Consider the following 18,755-nt stretch of genomic DNA (forward strand, 5'->3'; position numbering starts at 1 on the left):
ATATAAAGCTAACTTTCCCCACATATATACCACTATTAGAGCCTCATTGACTAAATGGAAACCCCTAAATTGTCCCTTTTTGGGCGACTAGCTACCCTTAAAATGATGATTCTACCCCAACTCCTATACTTATTTGAGACGCTTCCGATACCTATACCAGCCACACACCTAAAGAGACTGCAGGGCGACCTGATTAATTTTTTCTGGAACTACAAGAGACACCGGATTGCTAAATCGGTTCTCTATGCTCCCCGCAATCAGGGAGGCCTAGCGTTTCCTAACATAGCCAAATATTACTGGGCAGCTCAACTACGCCCTATAGCCTCTTGGTGCACCCAGCACGCCTTCAACCGCTGGACGCAAATCGAAAAGCTATGGTTAGCCCCTGTACATCCGAATTCACTGTTGTGGAGTTCTGATGTAACTTCCGAAAACTTGCAGTTACTGGGGCCAATGTCCCTCCTACGTCAGCTATGGAGGCGTGCAAGATCGATATACCCACTTACCACCTCTTCATCACCGGTCACGTCCTTCTTATTTACCACCAACATCCCGGACAGTCTAACCTCTCAAATGTCCCATTTCTGGATGAAAAAGAACCTATTCCGCTATGGCCAATTGATAGACCCCAGAACCCGCATTTTAAGGTCATTTCAAGATCTGCAAAGAGAATTTGATATCCCCAAACAGGCCTTCTTTAGCTACTTACAAATACGACATTATGCACAATCCTTAGTCCCTGACCTTCATTTCTCCCCGCTAACCGAGTTCGAAAAGTTGTGTTTAGAGAGCTCATCCCCTAAAGGCATGATCTCACAAACCTACCAGCTCCTAACGCATGATTTCTCACCAGAAGGTCCCCAGCATGTATACATGGGCAAGTGGGAGCGAGCTCTGGGTGTGGATCTACCTCTCCACATATGGCAGCTTATCTGGTCCCAAGCCACTAAAAGCTCTATGTGTACGCTATATAAAGAGAACCAGTACAAGATTTTGTTCCATTGGTATCAGACCCCTGACTTGCTCCACTCCATGTATCCACTGTCTGACTCTTGCTGCTGGCGGTGCCATAGGGACAAGGGGACGCTATACCATATTTATTGGACATGCCCTCTGATTGTGCCGTATTGGGAAATGGTTCACTCCCTCCTGGGGGCCATCCTTGGTGCGGAGGTGCCCTTCGATCTGAAGGTTTTTGTGCTGGGTCTCCCACCAATCTCCCTCCCTAAAAGATCCAAGAAACTTCTATCACATATACTAACTGCCGCACGCTGTTTGGTGGCATTGAAATGGAAACAGAGGGAACCACCTTCGGTGTCGGAACTGCACTCCAGGATCAGGGAGGTCAGGAGGATGGAGTACCTCACGGCCTCCTTAACTGACAATCTTGAGAAACATAGTCAAGTATGGGAACTATGGGTCCTTTTTGAAAATCCCATAACCTAAACCGTCACAAGACGGTCTCGGGAGGGTTGGTATTTGCCTCTGGTGGAGGGGACCGGGCTCCTGGGGCGGGGCGTGATTTCGGTGCCTTCATTCTTCTTCTTCCCTACCCAATTCTACTCACCCTATCCTGGACTATCTGCTAACCCCCCTTCTTCTCAATTCCTCTCTATATTTCCTAATCTTATATTTTCTCCTATCAACCTCCCTTTTTTTTTTTTTTGTTACGTTGTACAAGGTATACAACCAGTGGTATTAAACTAACGTATGTCCACCTAGTATAACTATTTCTTATTTTTCACACATTCAGGCAGACATGTACAGAGACACTAGCTTCATGTTATGATGGTTATTAGAGCTGGGCTCTTTTCTGGAAATAATTACTGCACTTTATTATGTATCACCTTGTACTTCAACCTACTATTTGTATTCATTTATGGAAAATTTAATAAAAATTGTCAATTTTTCAAAAAAAAAAAAAATAATGTGTCTTAGGCTAGTGCACGAGATATGTAATCGCCTGTCACTCACAGCAAGGGGGAGGATTTGACAAAGTTTTTCTCAGTTTGTCAAGATTTATCTCACTGAACAATAAAAGAGGAATGCTTAGAGATGGATTAACTCTTTGTGGCAAGACTGGGCTCAAATGATAGGAAATCTTATACTCTACAGTATGATATAAAAAAAAAAAATTTGGGTTTACATCAACTTTAAGGCAGGTCCTGCAATTGGCAAGACCAGCATGGTCAGGGTACAGCCTCCAAAACTACTGCTGAGAAAGCACCAATGTGGATAACTGTATAGACATCACCTCAATCCACATGTAGATAAGTCTTGATTGGAAAAAAAAGGGCAAGTAAAAAACAGGTAAACTTTTGCCAGTAGAGAAAAGGCATCCATTCTCATAAGACATGCTGGTAGTGAGATGTTTTTTTTTTTTTTTTTGCCAATGTCCAAATTCTCTTGTAGGTAGTAGTATAATCCAATTGTTTCTGAATCCTGTGTTTACCCATGAACAAGATAGAAATACATTTTTTATATATGGCTAGCATACGTACAATAAATCTAATATTAGCTTCCAGTAATTGCATGTGCAGAAGCACTTACACTGGGAAAGGGCAGAGTCAGCACTCTGTGCCTATCAGGCTTTACTATCCGTGAGCATGACTGCAAGAGAGGAAAGAACAAATGGGCCTATTACTGTGCTGCAACAAGGTAGGTATAAGTTCTTAACCACGTGTTAATGCTCACATGCAGCTGCTACTTGTCTTGTCTAGCTCACAAAACTGCACAGAACTAAAAATGCTCTGGCAGGTAAGATAGTTAACAAATATGCATTGCATCTGTGTATTTGGCTGTTTGCCTGGAGTTCAACGTCAAACATATGCCTTCATGAATTTAAGTCACAAGCTTGATTATGCACTCCACCAGTAGTACATGGTTGTGTATACAAAAAGGAGAGTAAAAACTTTATTTTATTCCAACTAAATTGCATGTTTGATTCTGCATCTGTTACCGACAGCAAGAATCAGCCAAGTGGCTTGGGTGTTTTAGACTTAAGCTGGCCATACACCTATAGATTATCTGCAGATTTTCTATGGTTAGATGGAAAAAGTGCAACAGATTTCTCCATGTTCGCTAAACTGTGTGGATGGAGGAATCTCCCACTTTTTCCATCTAACCATAGAAAATCTGCAGATAATCTATAGGTGTATGGCCAGCTTTAGAGGTTGTCCCCTGAAAGAAGATTCACACATGCCCAGGAAGGCAATGTCTAAAAGAATAAAGCTACTGTTTTTAATCCTAAATGGCACCTCTACACATCTTGCTAACACAAGTGTGTTCATGCACGTCAGAACGCATGATACAGCAGAAATGCGTACGCGCTTGGATGCACCCTGTAGTCTTACCAGAGCCTTCAACTAGCAGACATACATGGACTTTACTAAAGAATTGAAGCTGAATACCAGATAACACTTTACAGCAAAAAGTTTTTTCTCTTTGGGATAAAGGTTTTATAGAAACAAATACAAGCTGGCCACTGTAAGCACCCCTGTCAGTGCTAAATGGTTTATCTCAACCCTTTAACTGCCTCTTTGTCTGGACAGCTTGGTCCATTAAAGCAAGTTGAAAAATAACAGACTTACTCTATGGATCGCCAGTTGAAAATTAAGGGAAAAAAGCCTAAAATAGGAAACCTTGTTTTTAGATGTAAAATTGCTCTAATGTGTGAAAAACGTTCTCATATCTGCAGTGCATCCGGAAAGTATTCACAGCGCTTCATGTTTTCCACATTTTATGTTACAGCCTTATATCAAAATGGATTAAATTCCTTATTTTCCTCAAAATTCTACAAATACCCCATAATGACAACATGAAAGAAGTTTGAAATCTTTGCAAATTTATTAAAAATAAACGAAAAAAAAATCACATGTACATAAGTATTCACAGCCTTTGCCATGACACTCAAACTTGAGCTCAGGTGCATCTTGTTTCCACTGATCATCCTTGAGATGTTTCTACAACTTGATTGGATTCCACCTGTGGTAAATTCAGTTGATTGGACATGATTTGGAAAGGCACACACCTGTCTATATATGTCCCACAGTTAACAGTGCATGTCAGAGCAAACCAAGCCATGAAGTTCAAGGAATTGTCTGTAGACCTCTGAGACAGGATTGTATCAATGCACAGATCTGGGGAAGCCCACAGAAACATTTCTGCAGCACTGAAGGTCTCAATGAGCACAGTGGCCTCCATTATCTGTAAATGGAAGAAGTTTGGAACCACCAGGACCATTCCTAGAGTGGGCCGCCCGGCCAAACTGAGCGATCAGGGGAGAAGGGCTTTAGTCAGGGAAGTGACCAAAAACCCGATGGTCACTCTTGGCAGAGCTCCAGCTTTTTCCTGTGGAGAGAGGAGAACCTTCCAGAAGAACAACCATCTCTGAACCTCTCAGGCCTGTATGCCACTCCTCAGTAAAAGGCACATGACAGCCTGCCTGGAATTTGCCAGAAGGCATCTGAAAGACTCTCAGACCATCCATGAGAAACAAAATTCTCTGGTCCGATGAAACAAAGATTGCATTCTTTGGCGTGAATGGCGAGCATTATGTCTGGGAGAAAATCAGGCACTGCTCATCACCTAGCCAATACCATCCCTACAGTGAAGCATGGTGGTGGCAGCATCATGCTGCGGGTATGTTTTTCAGCGTCAGGAACTGGGAGACTAGTCAGGATTGAGGGAAGGATGAATGCAGCAATTTACAGAGATAACCTTGATGAAAACCTGCTCCAGAGCACTCTGGACCTCAGACTGGGGTGAAGGTTCTTCTTCCAACAGAAGGACCCTAAGCACACAGCCAACAAAGGAGTTGCTACTGGACAACTCCGTGAATGTCCTTGGCCCAGCCAGAGCCCAGACTTGAACCTGATTGAACATCTCTGGAGAGTTCTGAAAATGGCTAGGCATCGATGCTCCCCATCCAAACTGAAAGATTGAGAGGTCCTGCAAAGAAGAATGGTAGAAACTGCCCAAAAATAGGTGTGTTTTTTATAAATTTGCAAAGATTTCAAACTTATTTCATGTCGTCATTCATTTTGAAGAAAATAACAAATTGAATCCATTTTAGAATAAGGCTGTAACATAAAATGTGGAAAAAGTGAAGCGCGGTGAATACTTTCCAGATGCACTGTATACACTTTCTTATGATGTTTTTAAGAGAAACAGTATAGTCCAATTTCTGTGATTTTGATTCACTAGCTATACATAGAATAATGTATGCTTACCAGTGAGTATAGTTCGGCGTTTACACTGCTCTTCCACTCCACCCTGCCTTTTTCCAGAAAGGGTAAATGGCAACTCAAACACAAAGCGGCGAATATTGTGACTTTTTTCAAACTCTGTTTTTCTTTCCTGCAGTTCCTTGTCTTCAAAGTAAGGCGTAACATGCGTGACTTGGATGTAGGCATATTTGGAGTCCAAGTCTTTCGGGTTTACCTTTATAAACAGAAGCAAACAAGAGGGCAATGGGAAAAATTTAAAAGCAAATAAACTGCGCTAATGCACATTAATAATAATAATAATAAAATGCACATTAATAATAATAATAAAAAAAGCTATCCATCACTCACCACAGATATTTATAAAAAAATCTTATAGTACAGCTCCTATAAGTGCAGCAGTGTGAAATCTATATAACCAATCACTATAAGTAATATATCCAAATATAAACAAAATGTGTTTCAAGTTGCAATTTCAGAACAGCTGTCAACAAATACAGATATTTGCATAAATCAAATACCATTCATGTATAACACTATACCTTAAAGTGCAGAAATAATTTTTAGTGTTTTATATAATTGCACAATTCAATATCAAAATCGCAACACTTCCAACAACAATCTCCATCATAAAGTGTGAAAAACTAAGTTTTTCACACTTTATGATGGAGATTGTTGTTTAAATAAGATTTATATATTGAATTGCAATTATATACACAATAAAAAAAAAAAAAAATATTTCTGCACTTTAAGGAATAGCGCTATACATGTTTGGTATATGATAATGGGAAAAATACTTAGCCAGTTTTTGTGAAAGGTACCACAATTTTTTCAAAACAATGTAAAATCATCCACTGCACGCAAGACATCAGCATTGTTTGGGACTGCTCATGTTTTTAACCACTTGAGCTGCGGAAGGTTTTACCCCTCTCATGACCAGGCCATTTTTGCCATTTAGCACTGTGCTACTTTAACTGGTAATTGCGCAGTCATGCAATGCTGTACTCAAATAAAATGTATATCATTTTCTTTCACATAAACAGAGCTTTCTTTTTGTTGTATGTGAACATTTTGAAAAAAAAACCCAATATTTTTTTACTGCTATAAAAAAATATCTAATGAAAAAAAAAAAAATCAAATTTCTTCATACATTTAAGCCAAAATGTATTCTGCTACAAGTCTTGGTAAAAAAAAAAAATCCCAATAAGTGTATATTGATTGGTTTGTGTGAAAGTTATAGCAACTACAAGCTATGGTATATATGCTGGAGTTTTTATTTATTTTGCTTACACTAGTAATGGCGGTGATCAGTGCCTTATAGTGGAGCTGTGATAGTGCAACGAGCAATCTAACATTAACTGACACTGGGTGGGAACTGACTGCCATCACCAGTGACACTAACACAGTGATCAGTGATAATACTATGCACTGTCCCTATACTAATGACACTGGCTGGGAAGGGGTTAACATCCCAGGGTTTGCTGCTTTTTACTAAAAATCTTTGTTCCTTCTCCCTGCTTTGTGTGTTCGTGCCGTGAACCTGGGAGCAGGGTATGTGCCACCTGTCCGTAGTACAATGCGGGTGGATGGACCTGAAATGGTTAAGCTACTCATACAGCCTTTCAGCTTGATAAAAGCACCAGGCTATAAAGTGTTGCTGTGACTGCCTCTCTTCACGGATGCCCATTTGCATCTAATTACAGTGCTGCTTCTTCTTTTGCATAAGGCTGATCAGTAAAAAACCGCAAGGAGGAAAACCCACGTCTCCATTATTGCCCAGAAGGCCCTCTAGCAACAGGGGATTTTCAGTACAGTAAAACCTTGGATTGAGAGTAACTTGGCTTGTGAGCTTTTGCAAAACAAGCAACATTTTTAAATAAATTTTAACTTGATATACAAGCGATGTCTTGATATACAAGTAACGTCATGTCACAACTGAGTATAAAAGAGAAGAGAGGCACCGCTAAGTGTAGCAATATGGTTACATTTAATGAAGGTAAAACATTTAGCAACTCACGTGGTTGATGATTAAAACAGGTACATCGAAGTATGCAGTCATCTAAATCTGTCCACATAGACCATCCTCCGCACCGCCATCGACGTCGTCCCTTCCACACTGTGCTCCACAACCGCTTCAAGCCTCGCTTTCAGATCGCTCTACTGCAGGGTAGTCTTCCCGGTCATGATTGCAGACTGACAGCGGAGAGAGCCATCTGGTCTATGTGGACAGCTTTACCCCGGATGCCTGCATACTTAGATGTGCCTCTTTTAACCACTTCAGCCCCGGAAGAATTTACCCCCTTCCTGACCAGTGCGTTTTTGAGATTCGGCACTGCGTCGCTTTAACTTAACATTGCGCAGACGTGTGACGTGGCTCCCAAACAAAATTGACGTCCTTTTTTTCCCACAAATAGAGCTTTCTTTTGGTGGTATTTGAGCACCTCTGCGGTTTTTATTTTTTGCGCTATAAACAAAAAAATAGTGACAATTTTGAAAAAAAAACGCATTATTTTTAACTTTTTGCTATAATAAATATCCCCAAAAAACATTTTAAAAAACTTTTTTCCCTCAGTTTAGGCCTATACGTATTCTTCTACATATTTTTGGTTAAAAAAAAAATCGCAATAAGCAATTATTGATTGGTTTTTGCAAAAGTTATAGCGTCTACAAAATAGGGGATAGTTTTATGGCATTTTTATTGATAATTTTTTTTTCACTATAACGGCGGCGATCATCGATTTTTATCGTGACTGCGACATTATGGCAAACACATCGGACATTTTTGGGACCATTGTCATTTATACAGCAATCAGTGCTATACAAATGCACTGATTCCTGTGTAAATGACACTGGCAGTGAAGGGGTTAACCATTAGGGGGCAGTGTAAGGGTTAAGTATGTCCTGAGGAGTGCTTCTAACTGTGGGGGGGGGGGGCATGGCTACGTGTGACACGTCACTGATCTCTGCTCCCGATCACAGGAAGCAGAGATCAGTGACACTTGTCACTAGGCAGAACGGGGAGATGCTTGTTTACATCAGCATCTCCTCGTTCTTCCTCTCTGTGAGGCGATCGCGGGTATCCCGCATCGACAGAGTGGCCGGCGCGCGCAATGGCACAGCGGCAAATTTAAAGGGACGTACTGGTACGCCCATTTGCCCAGCCATGCCATTCCGCCGACGTACGTTGGCGTGCGCCGGTCGGGAACCAGTTAATCATCAACCATGTGAGTTGCTAAATGTTGCACTTCCTTAATTAAATGTAACCATATTGCTACACTTAGCGGCGCCTCTCTTTTTTATACTCTGTAGCTCTTGCTGGATTTTGCTTCTAATCCCCTTGTGGAGGCTGACATTTTTGGGTGGATATTTTATGGTTACACGACCAATCACATTGCTATAATCTTTTTATATGGACTATAAACTGAAGGACTTATGAATAAATGGTTGTGGAACAAATCATTTGAGTTTGCATTATCTCTTATGGGGAAATTCGCTTTGATATACAAGTGCTTTGGATTACAAGCATGTTTCTGGAATGAATTACTGTATTTATTGGCGTATAACACTCACTTTTTCACCATGAAAATCGGGTGCAAATAGCATGTGCGTGTTATACGCCAATACTTCAATTTTAGCTGCCTCGGAGGGGACAGGGAGGGGGGCGGGACAAGCGCCATCAGATTACATACAGTGAGAATTTCCTGTTTACTTGGCGGCCTCTGTAATAGGAAGCCCCCTCTCCTGGGCCACCATTGCTGCAGATGGGCATCGATCAGGCTGCAGTGATGGCAATGGTAAGACTGCTGCATTGATGGCAATGGTGATGCTGCTGCATTGAAGGCAATCGTGAGGCTGCTATATTGATGGCAATGGTGAAGTTGCTGCATTGATGGCAATGGCGAGGCTGCTGCATTGATGTGGACTGATGAGGCTGCATTGATGGCACTTGTGAGGCTGCAGATGGGCATTGATCAGGCTGCATTGATGGCAATGGTGAGGCTGCAGATGGGCACTGACCCAAAGTTCATTATTTAAAATTAAACTTTTTTTCCTGAAACTTCCTTCTTAAAATGAATGTGCGTGTTATAGGCCTGTGCGTGTTATACGCCGATAAATACGGTATGCTCGCAAGCCAAGGTTTTACTGTATTAGTAATACTCTAGTGAGGATTTATAAAACTTCTTATTCAGCTGCACAATGACAGTAGAGTCAGTGGTCATACCTTTCCAGAATCCTGCATCATTTTCACATTTTCAGCACCAAATTTGTCTGAGTACAGCTTGAGAAGGCGTTGGGAGATCTCAGACAGTGGAGTCAGCTTGGGCTCCTTGTAAATATATTCCTTCCCATCCTCTTCTTCAAAGAAACCCTGCAAAACTTATCTTGATTAGATTTTGTTCTGCTACCAATGGGAGAAAACAAGGATGACAAAACTGTAAACTCTTTGCACACAATGAAAAACATGTCACGTGATCGTTCACATGACAACTGAGAATTAAAAAAAATAAAATAAATAAAGAAAAAATGAACAACTTGTCACTGATAAAAAGATGTAACATGGTATGATATAGTTATTGGTCAGTGACAGTGATACTGTAGTTAATCCCATGCATCAATATTTTTCTTGTATATAATATAAGATAATAATTTGTTGGCCTTCAATTTTCTGAGGTCCTCGTTTGAGCAGGTCATATTGGCAGAGCAGGCCTTACACCTTGCTGTTTGTGTATAACCTCTACCAGTTCCAGAATCAATTTTCTGTTATAATTATACTTACTTATGAGGGTTAGATTTCTTCTTTTTTTTTTGGCCAAAATTGTATTTGCCATACTTCAATAGCACACATCTACATAAATGCCCTCATTTCCTTACAAATAGATTTTCATTCAGCTGAACTAAATGAATATTCTCAAAGAAGGATATTTTTCTGCTATCTTTTTACTTTCTTATTAAAGTCAGCCATTGATCTAATGGATGGACCTTACTGTAAAAAAATATACAAATGCCAAACATTGTACATGCAAATTTCTAATGCAATGATGTTGCTTTAATTTTTATATAAATTTAAAAAGGGCAGTTAGAAACTGGTGGAAAGGATTAACTAAATGCAAAAATAGTGGATTTTTTTTTCTTTAAGTGAAATGGAGAATAATGAACACAAGAGAATGCCACAAAGAAAATTTAAATTAAGAACAGAATTCACATCAAGCCAAACCCTTTAAAGATACTGTAACTGTAGTGCCTTATGAGTAAGCCACGCTACAGGAATTACCTCCACATCTGTTTCACTGTCTGTAAACTGGTATTGCTATAAAATGCATAAGAGAGAGGCGTAAGCAGTATAAAACAACAGTCATATTGCTTTTCGTGGAAGAACTGCACAAGGTCTCTTGAAAACAGCATCCGAATGAGAAGCTTCCATAAACTTTAAGCAGTGTGTGCAGTCTAAAGAATGGCTGTGGTGCTAAGGGTTCCACATAATACAAATGGCACACCAAATTACAGCCATTCAAATTTGCAATTCATGCATTACACACAGAGAAAATGTGCAGATGGAAAGACTTTACTAGTCAGGTGAGAAGTGAAAAGGAATCAACCTGTTTGTGCATGGTATGCAAAATGCTGCAAACATTATAACAGCAAAGCACACAAAAGCATGAAAGAGATCAAATGTAAACGTCTCCACCAAATCCGACAAGACTTACCGCTGCCTTAAGTTAGTAGAGGAAAGAGAGGAGAAACGCAAATGGTCAAAACACTTCACTAAGGAATATTTAGAAATAAGCTTTCCATGCCTGACAGAAATGTGATCTATAATCCAATGATGAACTAGACTTTTCCTTTCGCCATAGTGGTGTGAAACATAATCCGATCACGATGATTGCTGGGGCTTCATTTAGCACAGAAGCAGCATCCTATGCCCAGTACACATGATCAGAATATTGTACAAAAAACACCGCTTTCTAAGCAATCTATCATAATCTGATTGTTAGTAGCTTTTGTCTGAAATTATCCAAAAGGGACAAACACGTTTTTTGGACGATACCAGATCGTACGATTTTTGTTTAATCAGTGCAGTTTTTGCCCAAAAATACAATACAAATACATTACATAATTTCGGAATTTTTTTTCTGTCGATCGAGAATTTTCGTACTTTAGTAACCTATTAATTTTCGATATGGAGACTAGCATGCATTAAAAAAAAAAAAAAAACAGACGATCATTCATCCTATTATCTCATTGTGTTTACTATAAACAAACAGAAAAGGGCGCATCAATAGTGCAATAATAAATAGATATTTATCGTGTGTTATTGGTATTATATGATTTAATTTATTGTATATGCACTGTTGCACCTTAATATATGATTGAGTCCACACGATAAATACCTATTTATTATTGCACTATTGATGCGCCCTTTTCTGTTTGTTTATTGTTTATTAGTAATTCACTAATTTTAGGAGCAGCATCAGTCTGTAAGAGTAAGATCATCTGGCGCCGTGCCCTTATTTTTCACTTCATTGTGTGTAGTAGGCTTAAGACACAGTTGGCATTTTAAAAGTCGATCTTTACTAAAAATATGTTAAAACAGGGCAAACGACAATGAGGCATTCAAGATGACCAAAAGCTCTTAAACGGCACAGGAGTGATGTGAAAAAAGTTCTCTGCAATCACTAAACATAAATGAGTAGAATTTAATAAAACTGGAGCAGACAGAATCTGAAGCAGCTGTGCACAGTAACCAATCAGCTTGTTCAGTTAACCTTTGAAAATAAAATATAGAATCTGATTGGTTGCCATGAGCATCTGCTCAAGATTCTGGCTGCTCTAGTCTTTGTAAATTGCCCGCAAGGTCTTCTGCTTAATAAAACCCATGCTTTTAGTAAAGATAGATATTGAGAAAACATTTCATCGGCAGTGGGGGACATTTCTGACCTCTTGTGAAAATTTGAACTTCTTAGCGGTTATACTGACCCATTGACTACAATACTTTCTGCGTCACTAAACTAGAACAAGTATACAGTTTAGAAAAGATGTATGCAGAGGAGCAAGATGTCAATTTCTAAAATATCTGCTTGGGTTAACGACTCAACGTTTTGAAATAATAAAAGGCTCGGCATTAAAGCCAGGTAGCTTGCATTTTTTGATTAGGAGGTAAGCAGAAGTAACCCTACAAGTTTCCTACATATCGTCTGCTACAGGGTTCCAAAGCTTAGTCCAAATGATATGACCTGGCCTGGCTTGGCCAAAAGCAGTACTGAAGGCCTGAACAGCTGCTATATGCAGATATGTGAAAGTCTTCACTCCTTAAGAAACATAACTTAATTTATCCAACTTGTATGGAACTCACATTTTTAATAGCACCAGCAATAATAACTTGGGGAGCAACCAGAGCACAGTTATACTTTATGAATATAAATCATCATGGATGTTAGAATCATAAATTAGATAAAGGTGGTGGATAATCCTTACTTGTCCAAAGAAGGCCACTCTAAAATAGGTCCCCAGAAGTCTCTTGCCTGTATGCATCACCTCTGTAACCTTGCTGTAAGCCCGGTGCAGAGTGTCATATAAATGAGCGAGTCTCTGTTCAAAATAATAAAAAAAAATTAGACTGTAGGATAAGCAATCTGATCGGAAAGCAAGAATGGTTAAGCCTGATCAAACATTTGCCTATATTTTTTTGTCAGCGTTAAATAATCTGCAGTGTGTTTTCTACAACACAAAGCATAACAATGGTCACCAAATAAAATTCCAAATATAATATAATTAGATATCAAGCAAAACATATCAGCATGAGGTCCCACAGAAATGTGGGTTGACTTCCGAAGTTGACTTCTGAAGCAGCTGTGTCAACCCATAAGCTAAATGGTTGATTAAATTTTGCCTTTAAAGTATAACTAAAAGGAAAATATTTTTTTTTCGTTTTGGGTAGAGTAGAGAGGGATTAGTACCCCTGTCATTTTGCATTGCTGTCTGTGCCCCTATTTGTCCTGTTTCCCATTATCATTGAAAGTGAAAGTAAAGAAATTCCCAAATTTTGAGTTGTCCCCAAAAACATAATAATAATTTATTTTTATCAGACAAGAGTTACTTGGAACATCAAACATATTCATTTATCAACTTTTAGTGTCATTTTTTTCCCCTCTTGCTCTCTAAAAGAGCCAGAAGAAGTTTTTTTAGAAAACAGAAGATAGATAAGTATTAGGTTATAACATCACTTTAGTTGAAGTACAAAATTTCCGAAGGATTGACGAGAGATTGTAGCGCACAGGAAGTAATCCCACAAATTCTCTTTGTAGAGAAATCATGAGTCTAAATAAGTCCCTGTCGCCTTATCTGTGTCCAGACAATGCAGACTTGGGACTGATTGTACAGTGGAAATCAGAGATCAGGAGTTCGCTTATTGCTCACGGCCCAAGATCCTAAGGTAATTTACAGCTGTTCTGGGATCAGTGTATCCAGGTAAGTAATATGACCCAGATGTAGTGAACAGTGAGGGAGGGGTTCACATTTAAAGCACTATTAAACCCAAAAATGTAATATATTGCAACTTATCAATCAGATGTGGTGGCTGCAATAGTTTTCTTCTCTTAGGCTTTCCCCTGGTAATCTGACCAGTAACACTCCTACTATATTAGAGGGCCCCCACTCTGGATGAATGAGCACAGGGGGCACATTTGGACAGTAGCATTGTCAGTTTAGGGGGAGGGAAGTGGTAGATGTAAAAGCAGATTTAAAGACACTAACAAATGGAAGCTGAACTCCAGCTAAAACTTTAAATCTATGCAAACACATACTAATGATCCAACCACAATGCTACCTTGAAACATTGAATGGACCAAGAATAGAACTTTTAGCCAAAATTACAAATGTAAATTCGTATACATATAATGGGATACTTTAATGAAAACCTATCAAGCTTTCAGAGTATAATGGTCACCACACACGTTACAATCTGGCCATACTGTACAATCAACTTTATACATATATGTGATGGATCAGAACACAATAGTCTAAGTTGGTGAAGTAAAATTAGAAAAATATATATACATAAAACTATTTTTCAGAAATAAAAAACTGATAATTGGCACGTGCGTATGTATTCACCCCCTTTGTTATGAAGCCCATAAAAAGCTCTGGTACAACCAATTACCTTCAGAAGTCACATAATTAGTGAAATGATGTCCTCCTGTGTGAAATGTAAATGTCACATGATCTGTCATTACATATACACACCGTTTTGAAAGGTCTAGGAAGCTGCAACACCTAAACAAGAGGCACCACTAACCAAACACTGCCATGAAGACCAAGGAACTCTCCAAACAAGTAAGGGACAATGTTGTTGAGAAGTACAAGTCAGGGTTAGGTTATAAAAAAAATATCCAAATCTGATGATCCCTAGAAGCACCATCAAATCTATCATAACCAAATGGAAAGAACATGGCACAACAGCAAACCTGCCAAGAGACGGCCGCACACCAAAGCTCACAGACTGGGCAAGGAGGGCATTAATCAGAGATTCAGCACAGAGACCTAAGGTAACCCTGGAGGAGCTGCAGAGTTCCACAGCAGAGACTGGAGTATCTGTACATAGGACGACAATAAGCTGTACGCTCCATAGAGTTGGGCTTTATGGCAGAGTGGCTAGAAGAAAGCCATTACTTTCAGCAAAAAACGACACATTTCGAGTTTGCGAAAAGGCACGTGGGAGACTCACAAAATGTCTAGAAGAAGGTGCTCTGGTCTGATGAGACTAAAATTTAACTTTTTGGTCATCAAAGAAAACGCTATGTCTGGCGCAAACCCAACACATCACATCACCCAAAGAACACTATCCCCACAGTGAAACGTGGTGGCAGCATTATGCTGTGGGGATGTTTTTCAGCAGTCGGAACTGGGAAACTGGTCGGAGTTGAGGGAAAGATGGATGGTGCTAAATACAGGGATAGTCTTAAGCAAAACCTGTACCACTCTGTATGTGATTTGAGGCTAGGACAGAGATTCACGTTCCAGCAGGACAATGACCCCAAACATACTGCTAAAGCAACACTTGAGTGGTTTAAGGGGAAACATGTAAATGTGTTGAAAAGCCCAGACCTCAATCCAATAGAAAATCTGTGGTCAGACTTAAAGATTGCTGTTCACAAGCACAAACCATCCAACTTGAAGGAGCTGGAGCAGTTTTGCAAGGAGGAATGGGTAAAAATCTGAGTGTTAAGATGTGGCAAGCTCATAGAGACGTATCCAAAGCGACTTGGAGCTGTGATAGCCCCAAAAGGTGGCTCTACAAAGTATTGACTTTAGGGGGGGTGAATAGTTATGCACATTGACTTTTTATGTTATTTTGTCCTATTTGTTGTTTGCTTCACAATAAAAAAAAAAAAAAATCTTCAAATTCGTGGGCATGTTCTGTAAATTAAATGATGCAAATCCTCAAATAATCCATGTTAATTCAAGGTTGTAAGGTAACAAAACTTGAAAAATGCCAAGGGGGGTGAATACTTTTGCAAGGCACTGTGTGCATATATATATATATATATATATATATATATATATATATATATATATATATATATATATATATACACATACACACTTAAAGATATTTGTATTCATTTTCATATAAAGCAACATACAAAAGAAAGACTTTGGTTATTCACGGTAGTGCATAAACACGTAATACACTTGAACATTCAACAAACAGATATCAATTTACACGTCTCATGTGATTATTAAGCGTAGGTTATAAGAAACGACCAACATACAATTTACCAGTGTGAAAAGGCAACCTCATATATAAACAACCACATTAATAAGAGAAATAGGTCAATATGAAATCACATTTAAGAGAATCCTTACATGGCTTTAATAACAGGATAATCAAAGCTTCCCGCATAGTGTGGGGGGGGGGGGGGACGAGGGGGGAGAATTCCAATGTCCAGGGCCTTGTTAAAAGGTATGTAAAAGAAATGGGCATATTAGGTGCTGAAACTGGGTATACCATTCAGCCGGGAATCCGTCTATGCCCAGTGTCTTATGTGCTGGTAGTTGTGAAATGGCCACTGCAATTTCTTCAACAGAGAGAGGTTCCTCCAATTCTTCACATCCCACAGCCGACAGGGAGGGAAGAGATATCTGAGCTAGGCAATCAGTAAGTTGGGAGTCCGTGTAGTCCACTCTGGAGGAGTGTCACTAATCTGGCCCTAAGTAGTCAGGATGCGTGGAATAGAGCTAGGGGAGTGTTCAGGCCTAGTCAAGTAAGCTAAGAGGCGCCCAGCCTTACAATGCTCAAATGATTTTTGGGTAATATGCAGCATTCGTTTTTGTGTAAGGTCTAATAAATGGAGTTCATATTCCCTGCGACACTGTAGCGAAGTATCCAGTGTATCAGGACTAGGATTAATGGCATAGGCAGATTCCACCGCTAACATAACTGTCTCTAACTCCTCAGTTCTTTGTTGAGTGTTTTTACGTAAAATACCAGTAATGGACATAAATTCTGTTAGTGGGTCGGCTGTGCCCACGTTTATGTTCCAATAATCAACAATACCCTTCCTGCATTCCTCTTGTACCAGTTCATCCCCTAGCCAATGGGAATTCAAGCGCCACACAGTTGGGCCCGAACCTGGGAGAAGGAGGAGATCTACAGACAGGGGGGCGTGTTCTGATACACCCCTAGGTAAGTATGACACAGCAAAGACAACTGGGAGGATGTCCTGCGTAACAAACGCCAGATCTATTAGAGACATGATGTGAAAAGAATCCGAATGGCAGGAATATTGGCACACATCCGGATGTTTCCAACAACATGTCTCAGTGAGCCCGTAGACCTGAGCCCAGTCATTAAAGGATGTAAATGATCTACCACCACCCCCCAAGCGGTCCATGGTTGGGTTCAGTATGGCGTTAAAGTCACCCACATAAAGCAGGAGGCCTGGATAAAAGCATGAGTGACAATTTGGTTAGCACATCTGCAAAGGAAGGGATATAAACATTCACCAAGGTGAGCATTACAGAGGCAATTTGTATTATAAGCACAATAAACCTTCCATCAGGATCTAATTTGATTTGTAAGATCCCTGAAGGGTGAGAGATTTGGCCAGCAAAATAGAGACCCCCCTAGAGTAATTTGTATGAGTAGCATGATAAGACTGCGCAAACCATGGCCGCTTAACGGCCCTCAACTTTGAACCAGTGAGATGCATTTCTTGGAGGCAGATATATAATGGGGGCTGTATTTTTTCAAAACCAAGAACACCAGGGACCGCTTCTGGGGCGAATCCAACCCTCTAGTATTCCATGAAATTAACTTTAACGGTCATGCCATAGCAAGTCAAGCAGTACATAACTAGCAGTTTAGGAACAAATAACAAAGGGAACATGGTAGGTCATGCCACCCAACACACACAAGAGCATAGACATATGAGATCAAGTGTAAGGCAAAATACCAGTCAAAGGAAGCACACACATATACATGAAAAACCAAAGTGTAAAAAAAGGTCAGCGGTAATAAAAAAAAAAAAGTCCATGAGAAACCCTAATCCACCCTCCCCGCTCTACCATCCCAAACAAAGCGAGCCTTGGATCCCTAAACTAAAAAACAACCCCACTCAAATGTGGTTAGACTATGCCACCAACTGGTATGGTGGTGGTGTGGAATCCAGCTTGGCTCTCAAAAAACAAAAAAAAAAATTACAGTAAAGGGTCCAGTAACAGGATAAGGGTCTGTTGCAAGTATGAGGATATGAAAAGTCCCCCAGGCCTTCTACAGGTCAGTAGGCACAATTAGGATTATGAAAAAATCCATTTCGGAGAAGGCCGAGTACAGTAGGATAGAATTCCTGTAGACTGCAGAGGAAAAGGCAGAAATCATCCATCCAGAGTGACTTAGGCAGCATAGGAAGGGATCGTAAGCAAAAAACATGGTGCCCATTTGCCTACGTAAAGGCACAGTGAGGTAACAGAAGGGGGTTCCAAGGTGAACCAACAGCAATCATTCACCTCCTCGCCTGGGCAGAACTCCACAACGATTGTTTAGCCACACCATGGCTTCTTTAGGGTTGGTGTAGAAGTGGGCTTTGCCATCATGGATAACACACAGCTTAGCAGGGAACAGCATAGCCTATGGTAGGCCTTCAGTACGCAGTCGGGCATTCTTAGCCGGAAAGGAGATGCGCTGGCGGTCAGCCGAGAAGTCAGGATAGACTGAAATGGTATTGCCATTATATTTAAGAGGCCCCTTCTTCCTTGCAAAGCGTAGAATGGCAACTTTATCTTGGAAGTTAAGGATCCGCGTGGGGGGGCTCCTGCAGGAGGGAGACGTGGCGGGGTACGGTGTGCACGTTCAATAACATAGGAGAAAGAACGTGCATCTGTACCAAAAATGCCCCGTGGTTTCTAAAACGCCGCCCAGGCGTTTTAGAAACCACACGAAAGGGAGATTATTCCTGCGCGAGCGGTTCCCCATGTCATCAAGGTTGGCGTGGACAGATGCCATTTCACTTGAATTATCTCGCACAGTGGCAG

General features: G+C 40.3%; 1 protein-coding gene across 14 annotated transcripts in view; it reads right to left on the reverse strand.

Moving 5' to 3' along the window:
- DOCK9 (dedicator of cytokinesis 9) overlaps positions 1-18,755 on the reverse strand; it is a 433,207-nt gene that overhangs the window by 17,074 nt on the left and 397,378 nt on the right. For 8 of the 14 annotated variants that reach the window (XM_073614424.1, XM_073614413.1, XM_073614416.1 and 5 more), the window contains exons 47-50: positions 12,699-12,812; positions 10,498-10,533; positions 9,448-9,594; positions 5,232-5,442 (exon numbers count right to left, since the gene is read on the reverse strand). In XM_073614424.1, coding sequence (XP_073470525.1) covers positions 5,232-5,442; positions 9,448-9,594; positions 10,498-10,533; positions 12,699-12,812 — 508 coding nt within the window. The remainder of the gene's footprint in view (positions 1-5,231; positions 5,443-9,447; positions 9,595-10,497; positions 10,534-12,698; positions 12,813-18,755) is intronic. The other 6 variants (XM_073614422.1, XM_073614418.1, XM_073614417.1 and 3 more) reach the window with 1 other exon arrangement.

Source organism: Aquarana catesbeiana, linkage group LG02 (genome assembly GCF_042186555.1).
Source record: "Aquarana catesbeiana isolate 2022-GZ linkage group LG02, ASM4218655v1, whole genome shotgun sequence".
Classification (NCBI taxonomy): domain Eukaryota; kingdom Metazoa; phylum Chordata; class Amphibia; order Anura; family Ranidae; genus Aquarana; species Aquarana catesbeiana.